Genomic DNA, 27,418 nt, shown 5'->3' on the forward strand with positions numbered 1-27,418 from the left:
CTTCTTCTTCTTCTTCTTCTTCTTCTTCTTCTTCTTCTTCTTCTTCTTCTTCTTCTTCTTCTTCTTCTTCTTCTTCAAGACAGTGTTTCTTTGTGCAGCCTTGGCTGTCTTGAACTTGCTTTGTAAATCCAGCTGGCCTTGAACTCACAGAGATTGCCTTGCCTCTGCCTCCCTGAGTGCTAGGAGTATGGGCATGTACCACCAGGCCTGGCTTTCAAATTTGTATTATTAAAGAAATATTTACAATGGAAAAAAGCTTACTTTATTTAATTTGCCTGTTAGCTTAAGACCCTAAAATATGAGTTCTCAGATAGTTAAAAATGTGCAAATATACTGATGATGAGTTAAGGTAATGTCTTCCTCATTGCCTTCACTACTAAAATCTGCGTCTTTATTAGTTCTTGACTAATAATTGTTTTAAAAGTGGAGAGAAGCTGTTAACACTGATGCAAATTATCATATGATAACAACTGTAAGAGGAAAAATAGTTTGTTCTGAATGCCATTTTTCATGTTTTACCGTCTGTCACAGGTCAGTTTTCCTAAAAATCCATTCAATTTTAAGTCTAATGGTTAATAAATATCCATGTATTTAAAAATATTTCTAACAAATGGTTATCATTACGTGTAACATTTCTAAACTTAAAAATTACTTTTTTAAAAAAATTACTTTTTAAAACAATTACTTTTTTAGTTTTATACAGATGTATGTGTGTATGTATATGTGTGTGTGTTTGTATTTGTGTTCAATGCACACAAATGCCAGAGCTGTCAGGTTCCGTGAAGCTCTAGTCACTGATGATTGTGGTTAGTGGTTATTTGATGTGGGTGAATTTAACTGAAGGTGGGTCCTTTGCAAAAGCAGGATGTTCTCTTAATTGCCCAATTTATCTGTCTAGTCCCCAAATGTGCTTCCAAAATTAGAATGAAGTACAATTTCCTGTTATAGTGGTTTTATATGATAATTCACATTAGTGATAACAGATGTTAATCACTGTATTTTTGAATGCTGGACAGAACAGAACTATTGCAGAAAGGAGTATTTTATTATTTGTAATATAAGTAAATTGTAAACGTATTTTTAAATAAATTTTCTCTTGTTTTTACAGACGTTGTCCATTGGTGTTCTTGATATTTTTGGGTTTGAAGATTATGAAAATAATAGTTTTGAACAATTCTGTATTAATTTTGCTAATGAACGTTTACAGCACTACTTTAATCAACATATCTTTAAGTTGGAGCAAGTGAGTATCTAAATAAGTGTGTTTGCCCTCTTGCTTAAACTCCTGAATCATTGTCATAACTGTTTTATGGTTTATATTTTGAACCAATCCTAAGAAGTCCAATCAACTTGCGGACTGTTGACAAAAGTATCACTACCAACCCTCTTGCTACGAGACACTCCTGGGGACCACTTCCCCAGCACTCTTCACCTTACTGGCCTACTAGGTGTGTGGACACCAAAGCAATCATTTTCTCCCCACAGATGTGTATCTTGGCTGTCTGGCAGGCACACTTCTCTGTGTGACCATCTTGATGTCAACAGAACCCGTGAGAAGCTAGTTCCACATATGTAACCAACCCTGTCCTACCCAGTCAGTGAGGTTAAAGGAGACAGCCATTCCGTACCATATCTGTTACTGTTTTGTCTGGTTAAAATCACCGCAAGAACTTCTCAGTAGAAAGAGATTCTAACTTTGACCTCTGATACATTCAAGACTTCGTAGGAATGAGGCCATGGTCTCAGCTTGGGCTCGTGGCTTGTCTGCTCTGGGTGCTGTCTCAGACAGCTTGTCATGGTCTACATCTCTTGAGCTGCCTTTTCCACCTTGCTCTTCTACATAAAGAGCTTGTTGCAGGATTGGTCTTTACCTTCCTCCAGTAAGATGCAATGTTTGTGCTTGTTTGGGTGTGCCAAGGGTGCAGTGCCGTAACTGAGGGACCAAGAATGGCAATGTCTTACCACCAAGTGCGTTCAGATATTGTTGAGCCTGTACAGGAGTTGATTCATCAGATACCTGCCACATTGTTCAAGAGCAAAGTGCAGTCTCTGTACACAGAAATGTCTATTTTTTCAACACACATACTTAAGACTTTATCTGAAACATTATTGGAGCATTTATCCTTACTTAGACATAAGCATTGTCTTCTTCTGTGTCCTGACAAGGCTGCATACCCCCCTCCCCCTTCCCCCGCCCAGGGGAAGATGATCAGAGAGCCAAGCAGGCCACTGAGTTCATGCCAGAGCTAGCTACTGCTCCCCTTATTAGGGAACCCATCTGGAGACTGAGTCTATGGGCTACATCCGAGGAGCGGTTGTAGGTCCTCTCTGTGCATGGTCCTTGGGTGGGCTATCAGTCTCTGCAGGGTCCCCTGGGCCCAGTTTTTTTTTTTTTTTTTTTTTTTTGGCTTTGTTGGTCTCCTTACCAGTCCATAAAGGAACACAAAGAAGCCAGTCCTGATGAGACCTGATAGACTAGGGTCAGATGAAAGAGGAGGAGGACCTGCCGTATCCATTGGACTGGGGGAGGGGCATAGGAGAAGAAGAGGGAGGGTGGGATTGGGAGGGATGAGGGAGGGATCCACAGCTGGGATACAAAGTGAATAAACTAATTAATAAAAGTAAAAAAAATAATAAAGTCTCAATTATTTGTGTGATAGCCAGGTTAAGAGAGAAACCTAGAAACAAACACAATTTTGTAAAAATAACCGTAACAAAAGACCTGTACAATGAGGTCTTGAAAATACTGGAGAAAGGAAATGGAGGAACTCAAAGATGGAATGATTTTTCATGATCATGAATTACAAGAATTGTAAACATAGCTGTACTGTCAGAAGTGTGATATAAATTTAGAGCAGTTGCCATCAGTCACTTATTCACAGAAGTAACCAATCCTAAAAAAAATCACACAGAAGTGCATGGTCCCAAACACAAAGAATGATGCAGGGTATACCATTAAACCAGATTTTAAGCTATAGTAAAGAGTCATAATAACAAAAACATGGTACTAGTCCTTACACAGCCATGTTGAGCAGTGAAATAGTTAGATAACCTAGGTGCTGCTGCAGCCTAGTTAAATAAGCACTTTGTTGTCATAGGCCTGTTTTTTCTGCAAGATCAGTAAGTTGATGTTTGTTTTTTCCAGGAGGAATATAGAACTGAAGGTATCAGTTGGCACAACATAGATTATATTGATAATACATGTTGCATAAATCTTATTAGCAAAAAACCAACAGGCCTGCTTCATCTTCTGGATGAAGAAAGCAAGTGAGTATGGTGCTTTCCACTGTCCTAACTGACCACGGTGCTTTACTGTGCTTCCCTTTTGTTTGAGACAGGGCCTCACCGCGAAACTGTGGCCAGGTTGGGACTAGGACTGATGCAGCCCCAGGGGAGCCTGAGACTCAACCTTAGTCCTTATCTTAGGCTCTTCAGTGCTAGCTATACAGCATGTACCGCCAATTAGCTTACGTCTAAGTAAGAATAAACGCTCCAATAATGTTTCAGGTAAAGTCTTAAGTATGTGTGTTGAAAAAAATAGATATTTCTGTATACATAGACTGCACTTTGCTCTTGAACAATTTTTTTTTCAGAGTCCTCTTAACATGGTTTGATGTTAAAATTTTTGATACAGAGCCTGGCGCTATGTCACACACCTGTAATCTCAGCATTTGGGGAGGGAGAGGCAGACAGATCTCTGAATTCAAGGCCAGCCTGATCTACAGAGCAAGTCTAGGACTGCCAAGGCTACACAGAGAAACCCAGTTTCAAAAAAACCCAACTTTCCCTCCCCTCCAACCCCCACAAATTGTTACATATTTCTTTATTCTTGAGCATTTTACATATATATGCAATGAAATATGATTACATCCATCCTTTCTTTCTCCTTCAACTCCTTCCAGCAGTCCTAATTTCATGTCCTGTTCCCTTCCCTCACTTTTTTTGGTTGGCATGGAAGATCCACCTGCCTCTGCCTCCTAGTTGCTGGGATTAAAGGAATGTACCATCATACTTGGCTATTGTTTTGATTATCAACTAAGTCTACTTCTGCATATATGCTGGGATGTGGATCCACCCACTGGAGCATGGGAAATCTACCACTGGTTACATCCTGGCATATATTTTTTTTTTAAGATTTTTCTTTCCGCCTCCCTTTTTTTCTACTTCTTAGACAGGGTCTTGCTAAATAGCCTGGTTTGCTCTCGAAGCTGAGATCTTCTGCCTCCTGAGTGCTGGCATTGCTGGAATGTAATAGCTCACTCAACTCTTAAATGAGTTTTCTTTCTTTATTTATTTACATTTTATTTGAGGGTGGAGTGTGTTCATGCTGTTGTGCTTGTATGGAGGTCAAAGGACAACATGAAGAAAGAGTTGCTCTCCTTTTCCTGCATGGGTTCTGGGGATGAGATTAAAGTTGTTGGGCTTGGAGAAGATGCCTTTACCCATTGAACTAAGTTTTGTACAGGAAATGTGCTTGTTTTTAAATGAATAATAATTTTAAATGACTTCTCCCACCCCCAAAACAACAACAACAGTAACACATATTTGTGAGTGTTGGTTGAATATCTGACCTGAAAGAGCTTTTCTTATTATGTCTATTTAAGTCTTTCTTCTTACATCTTCTTCTTCAGAAACTTTTTTTTCTCCATTTCAAGAAGAGAAAAACGTTTATCTTGTAGTTTTAAATCACCCTGAGTGTTAGGGAGAAGATAAACTGTTGCCTACACAGTGAGATGAGTGTCTTCCTAGAAGAGCAGAGCACTCCAGTGAGTTGTAGTTGGAGAGTGCTAGGCTTTCCAAGGCTGCAATTGGAGTTGTCCACTCTTTTCACCTTTGCTATTCATAAATTCTCTGAATAGGAATACCACACAATTAAAACACTGTTAAAGGGAGATTGATTTGACAATAGGCTTTGTGATTTCAACCCAGTGGGATTAGAATTGGTGATAGTGGTGCAGAACTACAGCTTCTTCAGACTGTAAGAACAATAATCCTTTCTCAAACGGCTCTAGAGTTTCTAGTGGACATAGGACTTTTTAGGACAGGGTGAAATTTGAATGCAAAAGCCAACCGGTAGTAGAACCATGTTTTCAGTGTTGAGAACATACAAAAGGCTGGAGAGTGATTGTGCTTCTCTTTAATCCCAGCTCCCAGGAGGCAGAGGCAGGTGGATCTCTTGAGTTAGAGACCAGAGTGAGTTTTAGGACAGCCAGACCTATATAAAGAAAACCTGTCTTGACCCCCTTCCCAAAAGAGAGATGGGGAAGGGAACATTCAAAAGTCTGTTAACATTTGCTTAGTCCCTGTATGGTGGCAGGTAGCGTTTGATTTTATTAGTAGTGGAAGTTTTGGTTTCTTTGTAAATTCAGTTATGTTATGTTCATATGTTTTTGTTCTAATCCCAAGTGTGGGCTATAGTTTGTCCACAGCTGTTAATTGTCTCATGTGGGCATGTCTTTTGTCAGCTGGTAAAAGCCTTACACATGCAGCACGGAGAGGGGCGTGGTCTAGGACTCTCAGACTATAAATAGAGAGCCCAGAGAAGGTTTGGGGGGTGTTCAGTGTGGCTGGGTGCCATATAGCAGTTTGGAGAGACCCAAGAGACAGAATGTGTGGCAGTTTGAAGTAGACACACTTGAGAGAACCACTTCAGGGTACAGCGGCTGAGGAGACTGCCTGCAGCATCTGCTGTTGATGGAGACTGATACAGAGCCGTAAAAGAACCCATTGACCTTAATGAGCCAGGAGAAGTAAAGGAGTCTGGGCTCCTCCCCACTAACCTTCTCTCTCTTACCTAGGGTTGGAGGTTAGAAGGGAAGTTGAGGCCTAAACACCCCAAATGAAGTAGAGTTTAAAAAATGAGCGTTACATATGAGCATGCTATACCTATCATTGTACTTATTTGGTGAACTAGAAAACCATTTATGAAAGGTTACTTGTCTTGTTTCAGGACACTGACAGAACTGTTAATATAAGCTAGTATGATCTAGTGGCCATTCTCTTTCCTGACTTTACTATATGTATATTAACTGTTTTTGTTAAAAATTTGAATAATTTTTATACATTTAGCATCATCATAACCATGTCACAATATTACTCATTACTTATGCTAACATTAAACTATTATCTGAAAGATTCTTCTTTTTCTGTCACATTTTCTATTTGGAACTCCTAGTAATTAGTCACTTCCATTAGGGTGATGAAAATATCTGAGGAAAGATAAAAGAAGGAAAAATTTTAGTCTGTGTCTCAGTTTAAAAGGCTTCAGTCTGTTTCCTTGGCTCAATTCCTTTGGGCTTGAGGAGGCTGCTCAACCCAGGATATCCTAGAAGCAGAGATGGGTTGAAGGTGGGCCATTGTTACCCACTTTTTTGAATTAGGCCATACCTCCTAATAGTTTGTTTATTTGTGAATTCATTTATGACCCTGCCATCCTTGAACACTGCAGCAGTGAGGACTAAGCTCTAAATGCTCAAGTCATCAGGAAACATTTCATGTACAAACCATAACTCTTGGCTCCTGGCTCCCAAAGGCTCATTTCTGGCTCATAATGCAAACTCGTCTACTTCCAAGAGTCCCTGCAATTTTATTAGTTTGAGCTTTATCCCAACGTTCAAGTCTGGAAGGCAACTTTTAGTTGTGATCTCTTATAAAATTAAGGATGCAAGTTGTAAACATTGAACATATAGTGGTAAAGGCAGGCATAGGATCAGCATTCTTTTTTAGAAGGTAAGAATGGGAGCATAGAAAAGAAGGTCCAGGCCAAGGTAAAACTGAAACCCACTAGGGCAACATTAAATCTTGAACATCCAAATCTATCATCCAAGTCAACATGGTGGTATAATCTGAACTCTCATGGCGCTTGAGCAGCTCCACCTTTAAGGTTTTGAAATCTTCTGCTTTCCTGGCACCTCTCTGAAGCGGCTTGCCAATGGCATTCCTTGAAGAACTTCATGTTTTTGCCATCTCCAAATTCTTGGAGTTTCCATCACAATTTGGGCTCACTCATAGACCTCTTCTAGGTTTCTGACTCTGCACAGTCTTGGCTCTGCGCGGTCTCCTTGGCCTCCCTAGCCTTCCTGTGAAATCTGGTGGAATCCCTCACAGTCCCACAACATCTCTTACATTTTGCGTATTTGCAGAAAACCTGTATCACCAGGATGGCACTAACTGCTTTTTGTGCAGTCTTTACTGTTGGGACCTGTTTATCATTGGCTGTAGTAACTTCTTGAGTACCTGGGTAGTGGCCATAGGAAAATGAACCTTGGGAAAACAGTTTTCAGTAGGCCTTGTTTGAAGAAGCTATGAGGAGCTCTTTTATACTCTTTTTAAAAATTAATTAATTTTTTTATTTACAGTTTATTCACATTGTATCCCAGCTGTAGCTCCCCTCACTCCCTTTCTCTTCTCCTCCCATGCCCCTCTCCCAGTCCACTGATGGGGAGGTCCTCCTCCCCTTCCATCTGACCCTAGCCTATCAGGTCTCATCAGGACTGGCTGCATTGCTTCCTCTGTGGCCTGGTAAGGCTGCTCCCATCTCAGGGGAAGGTGATCAAAGAGCAAGCCACTGAGTTCATGTCAAGAGACAGCCCCCGTTGCCCTAACTAGGCCACCTACTTGAATACTGAGCTGCCATGGGCTACATCTGTGCAGGAGTTCTAGGTTATCTCCATGCATGGACCTTGGTTGGAGTATCAGTCTCAGAAAAGACCCTGTGTCTAGATTTTTTTGGTTCTGTTGCTCTTCTTGTAGAGCTCCTATCTCTTCCAGGTCTTTCTATCTCCTCCTTCTTTCATAAGATTCCCTGCACGCTGCCCAAAGTTTGGGTATGACTTTCAGCATCTGCTTTAATAATCTGGTGGGTAGAGTCTTTCAGAGGCCCTCTGTAGTAGGCCCCTGTCCTGCTCCCTATTTTCTCCCTCTTCTGATATCCATCCCATTTTCCTTTCTGAATGAGGATTGAACATCTTACCCAGGGTCCTCCTCCTTGCTTAGCTTCTTTAAGTGTTCAGATTTTAGTACATTTATCCTATTTTATATGCCTAATATCCACTTATAAGTGAGTATGTACCATGAGTGTCTTTCTGCTTCTGGGATACCTCACTCATGATGATCTTTTCTAGATCCCACCATTTTGCCTGCAAATTTCATGATTTCCTTTTTTAATTGCTGAGTAGTATCCCATTGTGTAAATGTACCACAATTTCTGTATCTGTTCCTCAGTTGAGGGGTATCTGGGTTGTTTTCAGATTCTGGCTACTGTGAAGCAAGCTGCTACAAACTTGGTTGAGCAAATGTCCTTGTTGTACACTTGAGCCTAGTTTGGATATATGCCTAAGAGTGGTATAGCTGGATCTTGAAGTAGCGCTATTCCTAATTTTCTGAGAAAATGCCAGATTGATTTCCAAAGAAGTTATATAAGTTTACATTCCTACCAGCAATGGAGGAAGGTTCCCCTTTCTCCACATCTTCTCCCGCATGTATTGTCACTTGAGTTTTTGATCTTAGCCATTCTGATGCATGTAAGTTGAAATCTCAGGGTCACTAGAGCAGTAAGACAACTAAAGGAGATCAAGGGGATACAAATCAGAAAGAAAGAAGTCAAAGTATACATGAGTGATCCCCAAAATTCAACCAGAGAACTCCTTCAGCTGAGAAATACTTTCAGCAAAGTGGCTGGATACAAAATTAACACAAAAACAAAACAAAAGAAGAAAACAAGTCAGTAATTCTCCTGTATATGAAAGACAAAATGGCTGAGAAGGAAATTAGGGAAACAACACTCTTCAAAATAGCCACTAATAACATAAAGTACTTTGGTGTGACTCTAACCAAGCATGTGAATGACCTATTTGAAAAAATCTTCAAGTCTCTGAATAAAGAAATTGAAGAAGATATCAGAAGATGGAAAGATCTCCCATGCTCATGGATCAGTAGAATTAACATAGTGAAAATGGCCATCCTGCCAAAAGCAATCTACAGATTCAGTGCAATTCCCATCAAATTACAAACACAATTCTTTACAGACTTTGAAAGAAAAAATTTTCAACTTCATATGGAAAAATAAAAAAACCCAGAATTGCTAAAACAATCTTGTACAACAGCAGATCGTCTGGATGTATCTCTATCCCTGATCTCAAGCTGTACTACAGAACAGTAGTAATAATAACTGCATGGTACTGGCATAGAAACAATGGTGGATCAATGGAATCGAATAGAAGACCCAGAAGTAAACCCACACACTTACGGATACCTGATTTTTGACAAAGATGCCAAAACCATATGGAAAAAAGACAGCATCTTCAACAAATGGTGCTAGTTTACCCTGATGTCCTCATGTAGAAAAATGCAAATAGATCCATACTTATCACTCTGCACAAAGCTATAGTCCAAGTGGATCAAAGACCTCAATATAAAACCATACACACTAAATCTGTTAGAAGAAAACATGGGAAAGACCCTTGAACTCATCCTGAACAGAACACCAACAGCACAGGCTCTAAGATCAACAGTCAATAAATGGAACCTCATGAAACAGAAAAGCTTCTGTAAAGCAAAGGACACTGTCACCAGAACAAAACAACTGCCGGCAGACAGATTGGGAAAGGATCTTCACCAACCCTGCATCTGACAGAGGGCTAATACCCAGTGTATATAAAGAACTCAAGAAGTTAAACAGCAACAAATCAGTTAATCCAATTAAAAAAATGGGGTACCAAGCTAAACAGAGTTCTTAATAGAGGAATATTGAAATACAGGGAAACAAAGAAATGCTAAACATCCTTAGTCATCTTTTACACTCTTGAGCTTGCATTTTCCTTGAAGTTCCTGTAATGCCCTGTTATCACCATATAAAACTTGAAAGTAGTCTTTTTTTCTGAATTACAAGTTTGTCAAATCTGTCTGGTCTGATTTTTGGTGGTGATCTTCAGGGTATGACAAAAAGTAGCCGATAGTATGCATCACACAACTGAATTGCTTGTCTTGAAATTACCTCCCCAGATTAATTAACCAGTTATTTAAAAAAAATTAATTCTTTTATCTATCTATCTATCTATCTATCTATCTATCTATCTATCTATCTATCTATCTTTAATTCTTTATTAATTATACTTTATTTACTTTGTATCTCTCCTGTGGCTCCCTTCCTCCTCCAGTCCCAATCCCTCCCTTCCTCCACCCTCTGTATGCATGCCCCTCCCCAAGTCCACTGATAGGGGAGGTCTTCTTTTCCTTCCTTCTGATCCTGGTCAATTAGGTCTCATCAGGAGTGGCTGCAGTGTCTTCTTCTGTGGCCTGGTAGTGCTGCTTCCCCCTCAGAGGGAGGTAATTAAAGAGCAGGCCAATCAGTTCATGTCAGAGACAGTTCCTGTTCCAATTAAAATGGAACCCACTTGGATACTGAACACTGCTGGCGGGAACGTAAACTTGTACAACCACTCTGGAAAGCAATCTGGCGCTTTCTCAGACAACTAGGAACAGTGCTTCCTCAAGATCCAGCTATACCGTAACTCCTCGGCATATACCCAAAAGATGCTCAAGTACACAATAAGGACATTTGCGCAACAATGTTTGTAGCAGCTTTATTTGTAATAGCCAGAAGCTGGAAACAGCCCAGATGCCCCTCACTGGAGGAATGGATGCACAAATTGTGGTATATCTACCAGTGATCTTTAAAGTCAGCTTTACAGAAAGTTTCAGGGCATGACCAAAATAAAAAGGAAGAAAAACAATCAAACCCAGTTTCCCTCCTTTCCATGGGAAACTTTGTTTAACATTCTGACTTTTCTGAGTTCTTCTAAAATCTCCAAGTAAACTCTGCTTTCAGCATTTTAACACAGTAATTGTTATAGATTAGAAAGTTACTGCTTATGTATGAAAAATAAGAAACAAAGAATGGGTATATACTTAAGGACCTATTGAAGAACAAGAAATTATTTAGTTTTTGAAAGATAGTGACTCCAAAGAATGATTTTGGTTTTATTTTCCTTTGGTCTCTGCACTATTGCTGCACAGTGTAACCTTTAAATAACAAGTGACTTGAGCTAATTTCTCAGGCTAACTGTAAAGTATGATTCCTCAACAGGAACCCCAGTTTTTTAGTTTGTCATAGAGTCTGATTATTTGGGTATGGTGACACACACCTTTAATCCTAGCACTTAGGAAGCAGAGGCAGGCCGATTCCTAGGAGTTCACAGCCAGCCAGGTCTACATTGCAGGTTCCAGGACAACCAAGGCTCCGCAGTAAGCCTCAGTTTTACCCCCTAACCTTCCCCCAACCCCACCCTGCCAAATAAAAAGATAAGAGTGATTAGATACTATATAGGTCCGTAATTATAATGTACTTTAGTATTATGGTATATAAATGACTATGTTTTTCTTATAATTTGTTACCTCCCTCAATTCAGCTTTCCACAGGCTACAAATCAGACATTACTAGACAAGTTTAAGCATCAACATGAAGAGAATTCTTACATTGAATTTCCAGCTGTAATGGAGCCTGCTTTTATCATAAGACATTATGCTGGAAAAGTAAAATATGGAGTAAAGGTCAGTAACTATCTTATTGACTATGGTTTTAGAACAGAGGTATGTGTCTTAAAATATAGAACATTTCTTATTCCTTGACAATTTTATGCATGTAAACATTGTTTTTTGATCCTAAGTCTTCCCACAGACGAATGGTTACTCTGACTGGCAGACCACCCTCTCTTGTAGGTATTGGAGCTCTGGGTCAGTAGCCTTACGTTTTGTAAGCATAGAACTAGAATTGAGATCTACTTTTCAGCATATTACTATTTTAGATAATGTTTCTGCCAGTTTCCTTGCAGATGAACCCATTAGTCATTTTTTTAAATCTAGAAGAACAGAAACTCGTGAGTCTCAAACTAATTGTTCATTCTCATAGTTCATTTGTTTTACTTTGATGATGCTCATGACAGTCTTTTAGATGCTTCTGTTCTGAGCACTATTTAGGTACTTAAGAGCTTTCTTTTTTACTAGGTTTATTAGTACTAACACATGTATTTTTGCAACTGATGAGCCAGTTAACTCTTAAATCTTGGGAAGCTTAAACTTGCCACTTAAGACATTTAAGTTTCTTTGTAATACAGTAATGAACTGACATCTTGAGATCATTGGTTTTTGTTTTGTTTTCTGTTTTTGAGACAGAGTTTCATGTAGTTCTGGCTAGTCTCATTTTCTGTGTAGCAGGGGATGTCCTTGAACTCCTATTTCTTCTCCATGTGCATCCTAAGTGTTAGTAGTATAAAGATACGTCACCATGTCTGACTGTGGTAGACATTCCTGATTAAGGTCATTTAACCACTTACTGATTATTTATTTAAGAATTATATTAAAAACCATGTGTCAGATTCTCTGTTCAGTATCTGCAATGATATAGTGATAAGCTAGACAGACATATTTGTAAATATATATATCATATGAACATCACATTTATTTTAGCCTTGTGCTATAAATAAATTTTCTGTGAAATAAAATAGTTACCTTTTAATTTGTAGGATCACAAGTACTTCTTCTAAAACACTTTGCTTTTAAGAGAGAAATGAATGTAGATGTTTCCCTGATGAATTCAGATAGTGAATTATAGGCTGTAAATTAAGAAAGGAGTTAAGGAGTTTTAGAATACTGAAATAGTGGATTAAAGGTCAGTGAGATGACACTATAAGGACGAGTGAGATAATTTTATGGCTTCTGAGAGCAGACGCTAAGTTAAATCTTCAAGGGCTTGTAGGCTACATTAAAAGAACTTAGGTTTTTTGTTTGTTTGTTTTTAGGTTTTTGTTTTTAGGTTTTTGTTGTTTTTAGGTTTTTGTTTTTAATGGAGTTGAGGAGTCCCTGTGTAGTCCCCACTGCTAGAGAAGTGACAGTCTTGCTTCTGTCACTTGCTTCTGTGATAGACTTGCTTTGGAGTGCTTCAGTTACAGACGTGTACCATTAACCTTACTATTGGAGTGTAGTTTTTCTTGTTGAAATTATTATAGGAACTGTGAAACTATTTTAAGTAGATTAGTGTTTTTAGAACAGCTGGCGGGGGGGGGGGCAAGACTAGATTCTTGGAATTTGTAAATTCTCTTATCTCTCTTTATCACCCTCCTCCTTTTAAAATGAGGTGAAACATTAAATTGAACCACAAGAGTAGCAGTAGAAATGGGGAAGATCTAATATAAGGTACAGTGTGGAGATCTCCCCACACTTTATAGATGTTCTAAATGAATGATTTACAGTGGGAATGAAGTGAATCTATTGGAGGTTCCATATCTGAGATGGAAAACACAGGTGAGAAGCAGATTTTAGATATTTCAAAGTAAAAAAAAAACAAAAGACAAAAAACAAAAATTTGGAGCCTCTTGTTATATGTTGTAGTAGTTACTTTTCTAGTGTGATAGTAAGACACCATGACCAAGGCAACTTATAAAAAACGTTTCTCTGGGCTTACTGTTCCAGAAGGGTAAGATTCTTGGCGGGGGGTGGGGGGGACCTGCAGGCATGGTGCTTGGAACAGAAGCTGAGGTGCTCGCATAAAGCAGAGAATGGGAACTAGAAATGCCCCGAAGCTTTAAATTCCAAGCCTGTCTCCACCGGCATACTTCAGCAAGGCTACACCTCTTGAAACTATCCAAACAGTACCACCAACTGGAAACTAAGTATTCAAATGTTCAAGACTAAGGGGGCGTTTATCATACAGTGTACACACATGTTTCTGTGTTGTTTATGTTACCGAGTGGGTTGAAACTAAAAGATGATTAAAAATGAGTAATTATATACTCATTGACAAAATTAAACAAATACTAGAGATATTTACTGGAGATAAAAGGGATATTTCACAATGATAAAATGTTAATCAAAAGTTGTTTACACCTAATAAGTTTGATTCAGACTATAGAAGCAGAAAAAAAAAATCCCAAAAGTAGCTATAGAGTTGAGAATGTATCTGTGGTCGAGTGTGTGTCTATTATGTGTAATGCTGTAAGTTTAATTCCTAGCACTGCAGAAAGCCGTAACAAATAAAAGTAGTTGTAGATAAATCCTTTGTTGTACCACAGGGTACAAACAAAAAAATGTCAAAGAGAAAACTTGGGAAGCCCTTTGAAGACAGTTGTCCCAGTTGCATGTCATAAGGTGACTTTAGGGAGTTACTGAGTACTTAAACATTAAGCAAAACTCTTCTAACTAGTTGGTGAGTCAGTCCTGAAAGTCACAACTGAAAGTACTTGCTGCACTAAGAAGACATATTTTCAACTGAATAGTTAGAAATGTGTTATTTTAAAGATTGTAGAATCCAGTTAAATCATTTAAAACAAATGCGTGACATTTGAAATTAGTATGAAAAGTTAAAAAGTAATTATATCAGGTTTTATCTTAAGAAATTTGGAAAAGAGCACATTGAGCCTAAGTGAATGAGAAAGACGTGATAAAGATAAATGAACACATAAAAAGAACCATAAGGAAATCAGTAAAGCTGGGAATGGTGGCAGATACCTTTCATCCCAGGCAGAGGTGATGGGATCTCTATGAGTTCAAGGTCAGACTGATCCACCTAATGAATTCTAGGACAGCCAGGGCAATTTAATGATAGCCTGTCTCAAAACAAACCCCACAAAAATTGAAATGAAATCAACAAAGTCTAATGCCAGGTCCATTTTATACATAATAATACAAAACAAAGTGTATTAGAAGAGTAGCAAAAAGTATATAAGTTATAGGTATCAAAAATAACAGGTACTTTATTCTTCTCTGTTATTCATTCTCTGTGCAGCCTCAGGTGTTTATAAAACACCGACTGGCTGCTACCATTACTTTTCCAATTCTTTTATCATTGAATGAAACAAAATAAAACCAAGCTGTGCTTTATAGACTTTTAAGTATGCTATTTGTCTATTGTCCCATCCCTCGGACCTTTTGCCCATCCATTCTGCCCCTGGCTTTACTGCTTTCTTCTAACCTGCCCACAATGCTAGCTTTTTTTAGTTTTCTAGCTATTTTATCATTTTATCTAGTACTTCTCCAAATTGGCTGTCTAATAATCCATAACAATTATAGAGTATTTAATTCAGTAGTTTCAAAATTAGCTGGCACCTTTTAGAAGATGCCTGGCTCAGATAGCTACTGAGAATAGAATTCAGTTCTGTAATCTCTGTTCACCCACCATGCAAACCTGTTATCTTTTTTATTTTAACAGTCTTTTTAAAAATAACATTGGTACTTTTTTCATAGGATTTTCGGGAAAAAAATACAGATCATATGCGTCCAGACATTGTGGCTCTTCTGAGAAGTAGCAGGAATGCCTTTGTTTCCGGGATGACGGGAATTGATCCTGTAGCTGTTTTCCGATGGGCAGTTCTACGAGCTTTTTTCAGAGCCATGGTTGCTTTTAGGGAAGCTGGGAAAAGACACATTCAGAGAAAAAGTGGTAAGCCGTTCTTGCTAGTATTCTGCCATAATAATTATTTTTATTTTTCCATACTCTGAAGTCATGTTTCATAGCTGATAAATCACATAGACCTTTAAGTGACAAAATGTATATTTCTATATATATGGGGGCATATGTTGCTGCTATATTTTCTTTAATAGATATTGGTAGGAATAAAGAGTGTCTTAGAGTTACTATTGTGTGATGGAACACCATGACCAAGCCTAGTTATAAATGGCAACATTTAAATGGGAGTTTGTTTATAGTTTTGGAAGGCCAATCCATGGCCATGTGGTGCAGGCAAGCATAGTGCTCAGAGCAGAATATGAGAGCTCACATTTGATCAGAAAGGTATAGGCAGAGAGAGTGAAACTAGGCTTGGCAAGGGTTTTTCAAACCTCAAAAGCCCAGCCCCAGTGACACTTCCTCTGACAGGCCATACCTCTTAATTCTTCTCAAACAATTCCACCAACTACAGACCAAGCCTTCAAACTAATGAGCCAATAGGGGCCGCTCTCATTCCAACAACCTTAATGAGCATAAGGCATGCTGTAGTATGAACAAAAATGCAAGTTGACAATCTTTAGTTTTAATGTTTTCTCTCCTTTGTTCATCTGTATTTTTTTATACAAATTCAATTATAATTCAATATGAAAAGCAAATTAAGAAACAAAAGTTTGGTCATACAGTGTAATCTAGTAGAGTCTCCTACCCCAGTGTCACCTTATCTGTTGACCAATTTTATAAGTTAGAGCACTTTTTCTTTCTTATTAAATAATTAATACTGCATTTGTTCATTAACTTTTTCTTTTTTGTTAACCAGTTAACCATCTCTCAGTTTATTGAGTTTTTAGTTTGAAATTTAGAAATGATTTTTTTTTTCCCGGGTACTACCTTTTTAAGCCATAAGACATTTCATTTTGTATTTTATCTGGGGTCAATTTCATAGGCACTTGTGGGCATTTGGAATGTGCTGTAGTACTTGCTGTAACTGTAGTCTTAGACCATTGCTGCCTAGTTAGAATTTTCTGATTTATATGTAGATGGGACATGCCTTTCAGTCGAATTGTAAAAGTGCTTTCTTGTTCTTATGTGATTCCCAAACTTACTTAAATATATTGGAGTAAACAAGCTTTTAAGTCAGCTTTTAAACTTCATTTTTTATTTTATATTATGAGATATGTTAACTACTTCTTGTAAATATGGATAATTGAAATTTGTTGGAGAACTAAAAGAACTACTTCAGATCTGCTTTTCCTCTCCTAAGTGACTTTAAGAGGTTGATTAAAAAAAAAAGCTTTAAGGAAAAAAATTTCTTTTTTGAGATACTTAGTTTGAAGAATAAGAAGAAAAAGAGGTGAACTAAAAATCTACAAATCTAAATAGACCTATTGGACAACATCAAATGTATCAACATCTGGTTGTTTAAAAGAAAAGAAGTCAGAAACAATATTTGAAAGAATCATAGCTATAAATTTTTTTTTATATTTGACAAATACTAATCCGTACATGCTAGGTCATCAGTAATGACAAGGAAGATAGATTCAAAGAGATCCAAACATAGGTATGTCATAAACCACCTAGAAATGGGCTGGCCAGATGGCTTAACAGACAGGTAATGGCACTTGCTGCCAAGGCTGATGATTGAATTCGGTCTCTTTGACCTATAGAAAGGAAAGGACTAACTCCTGCAAGTTGTCCTCTGACCTCCACAGGCCATGGCAAGTGTACATCCCGCACTCCATGAATAAATGTAATAAGAACTTAAAATAGAAGAGACTATGAAGAGCAAGTGGTAGGGCTTTGTCATGTAAAAGGACATAGACCGAACAGATGATTTCTCATCAGATGTCACTGGAGTAGAAGGGAGTAGAATATTACATATTTAAAATGTTGAAGAAAAAAGTATAATGAATAATTCTACCCTCATCAAATGTAAAATGTCTTTCAGACATAGTGGTTAAGTGTATTCCTAGAGATAGCCAGGTGTGGTGATGCATGCCTTTACTCCCAGCACTTAAGAGTCAGAGGCCAGAAGATGTCCAGGCGAGCTTGGTCTACATAGTCAGTTCCAGGACCACAAGGTAGTTGTCTGGAGAGACCCTGTCTCAAAGATAAAACAAAACCAAAAAACCCCAATACTAAAGCAACAGATAGTCTTAGGAAATAAATCCTAAGTGCCTTTATTAGCAGACTTTCCCACTGTGTCAGTTAAGGTTCTATGACCACTGTAGCTTTTAGAAAGGAAAACATTTCATTGGGGTTGGCTTACAGTTTCAGAGACTTAGTTCATTTCTGTCATGGCCAGAAGAATGGCAGTAATCAGGCCAATATGGTGCTGGGAAAGTAGCTGAAAGAAAGAAACATGAGGCCTGGTTTGAGCATTTGAAACCCCAAAGTGCCCCTCCCCTGAGCAACATATTTCCTCCAACAAGGTCACATGTACTCTTACAAGGCCACACCTCCTAATCCCTTTCAAGCAGCCCTATTCCTTAATTCAAGGATTCAAACATGAGTCCATAGGGACCATTCCTATTCAAACCACCACATATATCCCCATAGGAAATATGAAAGGGAATTCTTACAATTTTAAGGTATAGAAATTGTATTACATAATTTTAAGGTATAGAAATTGTGTTACAGTCTGGAAAATAATGTTTAAAGCAGTTAAAAATGTTTGTAAAAGGTATAGCAAGTAGAATGAAAGAAATAGGACACAGGTTATTTAAAAACCTTACACTTGATGTGACATTGAATCTCAAAGCTACAAGATTACAAAAATATCCCAGTAATGCTAGTATATTAGATCAAATATGAAATACCTCAGTGACACTGCTATATTAGATCAAGTGGGAAATACTACAGCGACAATGGTATAAAATATTAGATCAAATGGAAAATGGAACACAATGGGTAAAGTAATATTTAACAACTTCTTAAAATCCTACACAGTAATTCAGTGCATTTTAATAACTTTTTTCGAACAGAAAGTAAGTTTTACATCTTTTTGAAGTATTTTTAATAAATTATCAAATTATCTACTGGTTGAGTATTGTTCATACAGCGTCCTCTTTTCTCCCCAAACTTGTCCACTTTACTTGACTGTCAATCCATGTGCAGGCTAGTCTAATACTTAGCCATCAAGGGTAATTACTGGTAATAATGGAAATTAAGTATTTTCTACTAAAGAATTTTGTGACAATGAAGTGATGGCAAGCTGTCTTTTTATAAAAATTTAAAATTTTTCCAATTCCTGATTCTTATCTTGGGTAAATGAACCATTTTAAAAACATTTACTTTTTATTATCAGTTTGTTAAAATGTTTGAAATGGATTTTATCTTTTAAAAGTCTGCTACTTTTATATATTTAATAAAAAGATTATATTTTCTTTGATAATGTTTTTAATGTAACATTTTATTTTTTTATCAGTTTGATAAAATTCTTCAAGTAGATTTCATCATTTAAAAAAGCCTGCTGTTTTTATGTACTATCTGATGATTAACAAGATTATGTTTTTTCTGATAAGAGTAGATAGCATTTTCTGAACCTAGAATCTAGCTGAGGGTATTTCTTTGAAATGAAAAGAATACTCTACAAGGGTTTTTTAAATTAGTCTTTCTTTGAGCTTTAAAATAACTATATTGAGAACTGTTTGTAATTTATGACATTGATACTCATTCCTAATTCTATAATAAATTATACTAATGGCCCTTCAATTCATGTCACTTACTTTGTTTCTCAGTTATTCGGTTTTTATTTTTGGAGGCATAATTGTTAAATGTAACCATCACTCCCTAACTCAGTAGGTGATATCTAAGGGAATGTCACTCAGAGCCATTTTTTCTGAAATATGGAAACTCTGTATTCTACATTAAATAAGTTTCTTGCTGATATTTATGGTATTGAAGCTGCCCTTGCCCCTTGCCTTATTGCAAGGCAATAATGATTCACTTGGTTAACACCTATTTGGGGCTTTGGTCTTGTAGCTCTTCTCTTTCCTGCTAGTAATAAATACACTTTTCTCTTTTTCGGTGGTGAGGTATAGATGTTCCAGCTGCTCAGGTCCCTGCTCTGCTGATTTACTACTTACACTTCTCACACATTTGACAGACGACTTAGGAGTGTGGTTCATTTCCAGAGTTGGAAAAAAAATGTTAAATTTTTTGGTAATTGGTTTGGGTATAGTTTCTGTCAGAAATTATTTTCTATCAATTAATTTCTATCAATGTTGCCAACTGTGTGCAAAAGATATTTCAGAAATGAATAACTTTTGAAGAACAACCAAGTAAACAACTTGTTTGAACTGTTCCTTATACTTTAATCTAGAATTTTTCTTGTGGCATTTGGCTCAGAATACTTCGATTAATAATAACATAGACATTTTTTATATCTGAAAAGATTATTTGTTTTTTCCATGATTTGTTAGTTGGAGAAAAATCATTCACATTATTTGATATTTTAAAATATAATGAGATAGTTGGCAGCATTGTGTTTGTTTCTCTTACTGGTTTGGCTTACATAATGTCTTTTTCTTTTTTCTGTTTTTGGTTTTGTTTTGCTTCTTAAGGACATGATGATACAACGCCATGTGCAATTTTGAAAAGTATGGATAGTATTAGCTTTCTGCAACACCCAGTCCACCAGAGGAGCTTAGAGATTCTGCAGAGATGCAAGGAAGAGAAGTACAGTAAGGCTGCAAATCCTCATCAACACTGTGTGTCACATCCGTTTCAAAATGGAAATCAAGAGCATTCATCCGGGTAGCATGGAAGTTGCATAGGCAACATGAGCTTCACAACCCTTTATTCAGAATCTAGTACTTCCTTTTGAAATTGCTGCCATACCTGTTCTTTAATGTGGCTGACTGTCCTGTTTGCTATGATCACCACATTATTGATTATCTAGGTTGCATCACTGAATTGGTTTTTCATTTTAATCTTGGAAGCATCTGATTCATTTCATAAAAGTGAACAGTACTTTTTCTCCTACTTGCTTTTTGAACGTTTTATTGAAATGTAAAGTACAATAAAAGAGAACAATTTGGTACATCTTACATATATATAAAACTCATAAAATGATCATGATAATCAGCACTCCCTAATAGTTTCCTCATTATCTGGATAACTTTTGTACTTGCTTATGTTTGAGTCCTGCATCAGCAAATGTTGTACTTGTGAGTCTCTATGGGGCCCATTTAAGTTGATTTAGCCATTGGCTCAGACTTTTTATGTCTGAGAGAAATAACTGTATCATTATTTCAGCATAAAGAGTAACAGAATCAGAATACATATCTGTTTATTATTTAAAGTGATATAAAAGATGCACTTGGTCTCCATTTCTTTCTTAGCTCTTTGTTAGTTTGCATGAAAATAGGTCCTTTTATCTGCTGTGTGGTTCTAATAATTGTCCTTGCTCCTATTGTGATAATAAGTGAGTTCTTCAGAAAACTAAATTATTTGTTTATAGTGGACCAAATTTACTCAAAATCTGCTTTGTGCATTTAATAAATTGCCGCATGTTTTGGTTACTACTTTGACTAGAGTTTTCTAGTTGAAATCCCGTAACATTTTACTTAATAAAAGAACAATTTAAGTAGAAGTGCTAAAAATAAATGGCAGTGAGTTCTTTTTCACTGTATTGCTGTAAGAAAATATATAATGAAAATGTATTTTGAGAAAATACATAATTTTTTATTGTAGTAGGAATAAAGGTAAGTAATTTAAAAAAGGTATCTTTAGAATTTATCATTAATCATTGCTGTTATTTCTAAAGATACATAGCACTCATTCTAACTGTTCATTTTGGTATTCTCAGTCTTTCAAAACAGTCTACAAATCTTTTGAGGACAGCTTAAATGAACTTTATTTAATTCTAAAGTAGTTGCACTGTAGACTGGATCATTTTGTAGCTTATGGGTTACAGCATAGGCTGCATGAAATTATGCATTGGCAGTTTCCTAATTTCTGAATATTTATTTTATGCATGTATTCCATTTCCCACTGCAGTTACATGCAGGTGCAGCTTTAAAGTATTTTGGTACTACTGTTACATAATGGTGGCACATTACATGTGCAGAATGCATCGTTAGTGTTTAAAAGGGAAAAAAAATGTAGCTTTTAATTATTTTTTAAATTTTTATTTATATTTACATTGTGTGTGTGTGTGTGTGTGTGTGTGTGTGTGTGTGTGTGTATGGGCGCGTGCACACATGCGCAGGAATTAAACTCAGTCGTTTGGACAAGCAGTAAGTGCTTTTAACCCCTGAGCCATTTCTCCATCCCTTAAAAATTCTTACATTAAGAAATAATGCTGATAACCTAGAGTCAGATGGGCAGTGTACTTGGGGAAGGGAATAGGGGTGAAGAGGGAGGAAGGGTAGAACCAGGATGAGATGATTGAGAGGCCTACATCAGGATATAAAATGAATAAATTGAAAAGAGAAATAATGCACTAAAATAACAATTTAAGCTTTCACTTTAAGAATTTAGGAAAAACAACATAATTAGACCTTTAAAAAGGAAAAGAAAGCAAATAATTTTGAGTGCTAAAAAGAAGTGATATAGAAAGCAAGTCTGTAATGTTTATACTGTTGCTTTAGATAAGTCAGCGTATTATAAGATGAGTATGTAGCAGAATAAAGCTCACTTCAAAGCTAGGAAGGAAGAGGCTGGAGTCCCAGAATCACCTTTGTGCATGTACTATTAATGATCCAAATACCTACTACCAGCCCCACTACTTCAAAAAATTGCACTACCTCATTACAAACTGAGAACCAAACTCCTAATGCAGCGGTTTAGGTGGACAGTCAAAATCCAAGAGATGTTAACTCACTGTGTTAACCATCTATAAAAGAAAAAGTATGTGATCATCTCAGTAGATGAAGAAAAGGTTGTCATGATTCTGCACCCATTTCTTTTAAAACTTGGCAGTTAAGGGTCCCAGTTTATAAAGGGTTTGTGTGAAAACTCTTAGCTTAGTCTTTCTCCAAATACTTAGAAGTAAAGACATTTCATATAGCCACTTCAGATCAGGGTCACAGACAGAGTAGTACAATAACAAAGAGCTATAAAAGGTATTTGAAAGGGAAGAATTAGTTAACATGACTATAGGTAAAAAGGTAAAGGTAAAAATCTACTGGAATCCTTATGGAAGAAAAGGGAGATAGACTGGGAGGGCACAGAAACTCCACAAGAAGAACAACAGAGTCAAAATACCTGGGCCCAGGAGGCCTGCAGAGACTGATACTCCAACTAAGAACCATCCATGGGGAGGACCTACACCCCCTGTTCAAAGGAAGCCCATAGGCTGCTCAGTTTCCAAGCAGGTTTTCTAGTAAGGGGTATAGGGGCTGTCGCTGACATGAACTCAGAGGCTGGCTTTTTGATCACCCTATGGGGTGCAGCATTGCCAGGCCACAGAGGAAGATTATGCAGCCAGCCTTGATGACATCTGATAAGCTAGGGTCAGATAGAAAGGGAGGAGGTCCTCCCCTATTAGGGGACTAGGGAAAGGGCATAGGAGGAGGAGAAGGGGTTGGTTTGGTCTGGGAGGAGAGGAGGGAGGGGGCTGCAGTGGGGATAAAAAGTGAATAAATTGTAATAAATACATAAATTTAAAAATCTAAAAAATTGTTTTAGAACTAAAACGTGAAATTAACAATCTTTTAGGATACTTAATAAATATATAAAATTATATTTTTAACCCTAAATACTAGGACAGTGAAGTTTATAAATGTCATTGTAGTATTTGAGGCAGCTAGTCTACTCTCACGTTTACAAGAGTATGTCCATGTGAAAAAAGTACATGGCAGGTGTGTCACTTCTGATATTATTAGAAAAGATTACTACTCCAGTCTTTGGTATTTGTCAGCTTTTACATCGCTGCAAGAGAAGCCTCTGTGAGCAGCTCCATTCAGAGTTCTAACAGAGTCTTCAGCCAACAGGCAATAAGGAGCTGGGCTTCCTCACCAACTTGTTGGGGTGACCTGAGAGTCGAAACATCCTTCATTCTTGTCCCAAGATGACTGCAGTCTTGCTTGGCAGCTTGAGTAAAACCTAATTAGACCCTGACTTAAAACTACCTAGATAAGCAACTTCTAATTCTCAGCTTTTGGAAACTAAGATAGATAGGCCTGGTAGCAGACTTAAAAAATCTCATCTTCCTGAGGAGACTGGCACAGGAGGATTGTACAGGCCAGCCTGAGTAGCTTAGGGAGAACTTTTCTCCGAAGGGAAGAAGAAAAAAACAACTGTGTGTATGTTGAGGAGGGCGGGGAGTGGGGCAGTGGCCGCACGTCGGTGGCTGAGTAGTCGGACCCTGTGTAACACGCACAAAGCCCTGGCTCAATGCACAGTGCTGCACACAGGGAGGGAGTGGAGAGAAGGGGGCAGGGGAGAGAGGGAAGGAAATCTGTGAACCAGATTAGAAGTCTAGAAACGGATCGTGTATATCATACGCTCTGGAATCAAACTAATGACATTGAATAACTTGGTATTCATTGGTTAAAAGAGAACTCTAATGTTATGAAAAGTGACCTTGAAATGAGTCATGCTGATTTAGAGTTCAAAGCCATTAAGTTTTTAAGAAAACTTGATGGAAAAAAAAAAAGCAGGCAAAGATTTTTTTTTTTTGTAAGTATATATAGGCATGAACTAAAAGTAAAGGAAATGGATAAGTTAAGATTTCTCTGAATTGAAAACTTAATAATTTTCAAATAATAGTAAGAGAACAAAAATCATACCACAGCATAGGAAACAGCATATTTAATGGTTTTTTAATTCTGATATACAGTAATGTACTTACAAGTGAAATATAATACATAGGTTTGTACCTGTAGAATAATTTGAGGAACATTTTATTATCTTGAAAATACATTTTCTAATCATGAGAATGGATATCATTCAGTTGATTTGACCCTTGATTTTTTTTAGTGATATTTTATAATTTTTAGTGTAGACATCTTTATTTATTCTGTTATATTTACATTATTATGATTTTATGAATGTAATTACTAGTCTTTGATCATTTACTATATTTGTACAGAAATGGAGTTATTTCTACATATCAATTTAATTTCCTGTATTTTTGCTGAATGTATTAGCTTTAACAGATTTTTTTTTAGAGTCTTTAGGATTTTCTCTGTATGGTTTTGTCATTTTTCATAAAAGTCTTTTGTAAAGATGCATGATTTCTTTCTTTCCAATGTATCTGAAATGTTTGTATATGTATACATATGAAATTGATGGCCTTGTATTTACTGAGCCTATAAGAAACTTCTGTTTGCAAATATTCATGATCTGTAAGTAGACAGTCTTTGATTTTCAGTGTTATGTGTAGGATCGATAGATCTCTAAAGTATGTGCTACATAATCACAGTATATTTGTTGCCAAAAAGTGATACAAAGGGATCATGTTAAAAGTGTTCTGTGCATCAGAACACATGCATTTTATATGTATTTAGTCTTTAGCCTGCTTATTTTATACTTAGTAATGTTAATGTTTTACTTAGTATCTGATATTTATGAAGTGCTTAAACTAAGTTTATTTTTTTCTTTAGAATTTTATTTTATTTTTTAGTATTTTGAAGGTGCACTAATTTGTTGAGGTTTTCTACCTTTTTTTTTCTTTTGTTAGGTATAACCCGAAAAAACCCAAGAACACCTCTTTCTGATCTTCAGGGCATGAATACTCTAAATGAAAAAAATCAACAGTAAGTTTGGTATATGTTTACAAGGAAATATGAGATGAATAAGTATCTCAGTGATGATTTTGGACATTGTTATATAGCCTGGCAGCACTTCATCTTGTGATTTTCCTGCCCCAGCCTGGGATTATAGGCGTGTGCTACCACACTTACTCAGACTAATGTTTTGTGTATTTGTGAAAATGTTTTGTGGGCATGTTTATGTGTGTGAAGGTGAGTGTATACTATGTGTGGTGGTCAGAAGACAGCCTTGGATGGTAGCCCCTGTGCTTGGCCTTGTTTGAGGTCACTACTGTAGATGTCAGGCGAGTTGGCTCACAAGCTTCTGGAGATTGTCCTGCCTCTGCCTGTGTCTTAGAGTAGGAGTACTGGGATTCCTGTTTTGGCGTCCAGCTTTTTACATTAGTTGTGGGATTGACTCAGATCCTCAGGCTTGTGCAGCAAGTCTGTAAAGCACCGAGTTTTCTCCCCTGTCCTCAGATTGATTTGTTTTTAAAATTTTAAATTTATTTATTGTTTTGTATTTGTTGAGGTGGGAGAATGTCAGAGAAGAACTTGAGGGACCAGGTCCTCTCCTTCCTCGAGGGGGATCCAGATATCAGACTGATCTTCTCAGGCTTGACAGCAAGAGCTGCATTCTGCTGAGCTATTTGTCTTTTCTTTTTCTTTCTTTTTCTTTTTTCTTTTTGTTGTTGTTGTTGTGGCTGTTATTTTTCCTGAATAGGTCATGCTTTCTGAGTGAGTATGTATTGTGTGTGAGAGTATGATTTCTAATCTTTATGTTTTTGGTTGGTATGTAGTTTTGGTTGGTATAATGTAGTAAATAGAAATCAGGTCACCCTTTGCACGTGTCATCTGTTCTTTTTTTGATTTGGTTTGTTTTTCTCTTTCTGTTTGCTTGTATTTTCTTAAATGCTTTTAAACTTGTTTCTTATTTAGGCTTCTTCACTTTATGTTGTTAGTTAGTTTTTCTTTTTTTTTTTTTTTTGTCACTCTTTTATTTTGTTTGAGGTAGGATCTTACCATGTGATTCTGGTTATACTAGTACTTGCTATGTAGTCCGTACTGGCATTGCATTTAGGCAATACTCCTGCATAAGCTTTTCAAATGTTGGGATTTATAGAGGCTTACAACTATGTCTGGATCTTCATTAAAATCTTTATGGTTGCCATGCATGGTGGCCCACGCCTGTAATCCCAGCACATGGGAGGCAGAGGCTGGTGGAGTTCTGTGAGTCTGAGGCCAGCCTGGTCAACAGTCTGAGTTCCAGGAGAGCCAGAGTTATTACACAGAGAAACCTTGCTTCAAAAAAACCAACCAAACAAACAAAGCACTTTTCTGGTTCCTGTGCCTTTGTGACAATTCCACTTTTCCATGTTGGTTTCTTTTTCATGCTAGGTGCTTTCCTTGGATGTCTAGTGAGTATTGGTCAACAATTCATGTTTAAGATTGAACAGCAGTATCAGTTTGGGTGTGTGAGGTCATTGCCTGAAACTGATCAGTATTTCCCTTTTAGTTAGCTAAATTCTCTCCCACAATTTATTCCATCTGACTACTTGGCTTATATATTCTCAGCTGTTGTCATTCTTAGAGAAGCTGGATAAAAAGACTCAGTACCGCTATTTTAAATATTGCCCTTAACGTCTGTGCATAATATTACTCTCTTCACCTGTGCATTCCTTTGTTCGGATTACAGACTTTCTCTTTCACCTCTTGTTCACATAAAGAATGAACAAAGCCTGAGAAATTAATGTGTCACCCATATTGTAAAGATACATCACTGTTCTCAGTTTATTCTCTTTGTTCTTAAGTGAATTCCTGTAAAATATAATTTGTATTTTTTAATGGCCTCTAAAGATGTTTAAATATGCTATCTTTACCTGGGAAGCCCTTAACTAAATATTATGCTATAATCACTGGTAATTGTTCGTTCATTCCTCTGCCTCTGATGTTGGTAATAGCACTCAAATCTGTAGCAACAGCTTAATATTTTTTGTTGATGTGTCAGTAGCATTTATTTTTATGAATAAGATGTCTCAAGAAGAAATAGATACTCCATAGAATCATGTGGGTATTATAAATCCCTATAAAGATTTTTGAAAGTTCTAGAAAAGAAAGGCATCACAGATTTTATTATATATTAAAACATATAACTTACACATAACAATGTTAATGATGTTACCTATATGATGTATTTGTCTACCTGTACATTTGTATATGAATGTGTCAGAATCCAGTAAAAAAATTTTCTGAGTGACAGAGAAGTCCCGCTTGATTGGTA

At 37.0% G+C, this 27,418-nt stretch overlaps 1 protein-coding gene across 3 annotated transcripts in view; it reads left to right on the forward strand.

Annotated features, from left to right (window-relative positions):
• The window catches only part of Myo9a (myosin IXA), a 196,257-nt gene that overhangs the window by 79,615 nt on the left and 89,224 nt on the right, over positions 1 to 27,418 (forward strand). For all 3 annotated transcript variants that reach the window (XM_055621828.1, XM_055621830.1, XM_055621829.1), the window contains 6 exons: positions 1,109 to 1,243; positions 3,146 to 3,267; positions 11,409 to 11,550; positions 15,238 to 15,433; positions 20,002 to 20,121; positions 25,068 to 25,143. In XM_055621828.1, the coding sequence (XP_055477803.1) occupies positions 1,109 to 1,243; positions 3,146 to 3,267; positions 11,409 to 11,550; positions 15,238 to 15,433; positions 20,002 to 20,121; positions 25,068 to 25,143 (791 nt within the window). The remainder of the gene's footprint in view (positions 1 to 1,108; positions 1,244 to 3,145; positions 3,268 to 11,408; positions 11,551 to 15,237; positions 15,434 to 20,001; positions 20,122 to 25,067; positions 25,144 to 27,418) is intronic.

Source organism: Psammomys obesus, unplaced genomic scaffold (genome assembly GCF_907164565.1).
Source record: "Psammomys obesus unplaced genomic scaffold, mPsaObe1.curated_primary_1811, whole genome shotgun sequence".
NCBI classification, from domain to species: domain Eukaryota; kingdom Metazoa; phylum Chordata; class Mammalia; order Rodentia; family Muridae; genus Psammomys; species Psammomys obesus.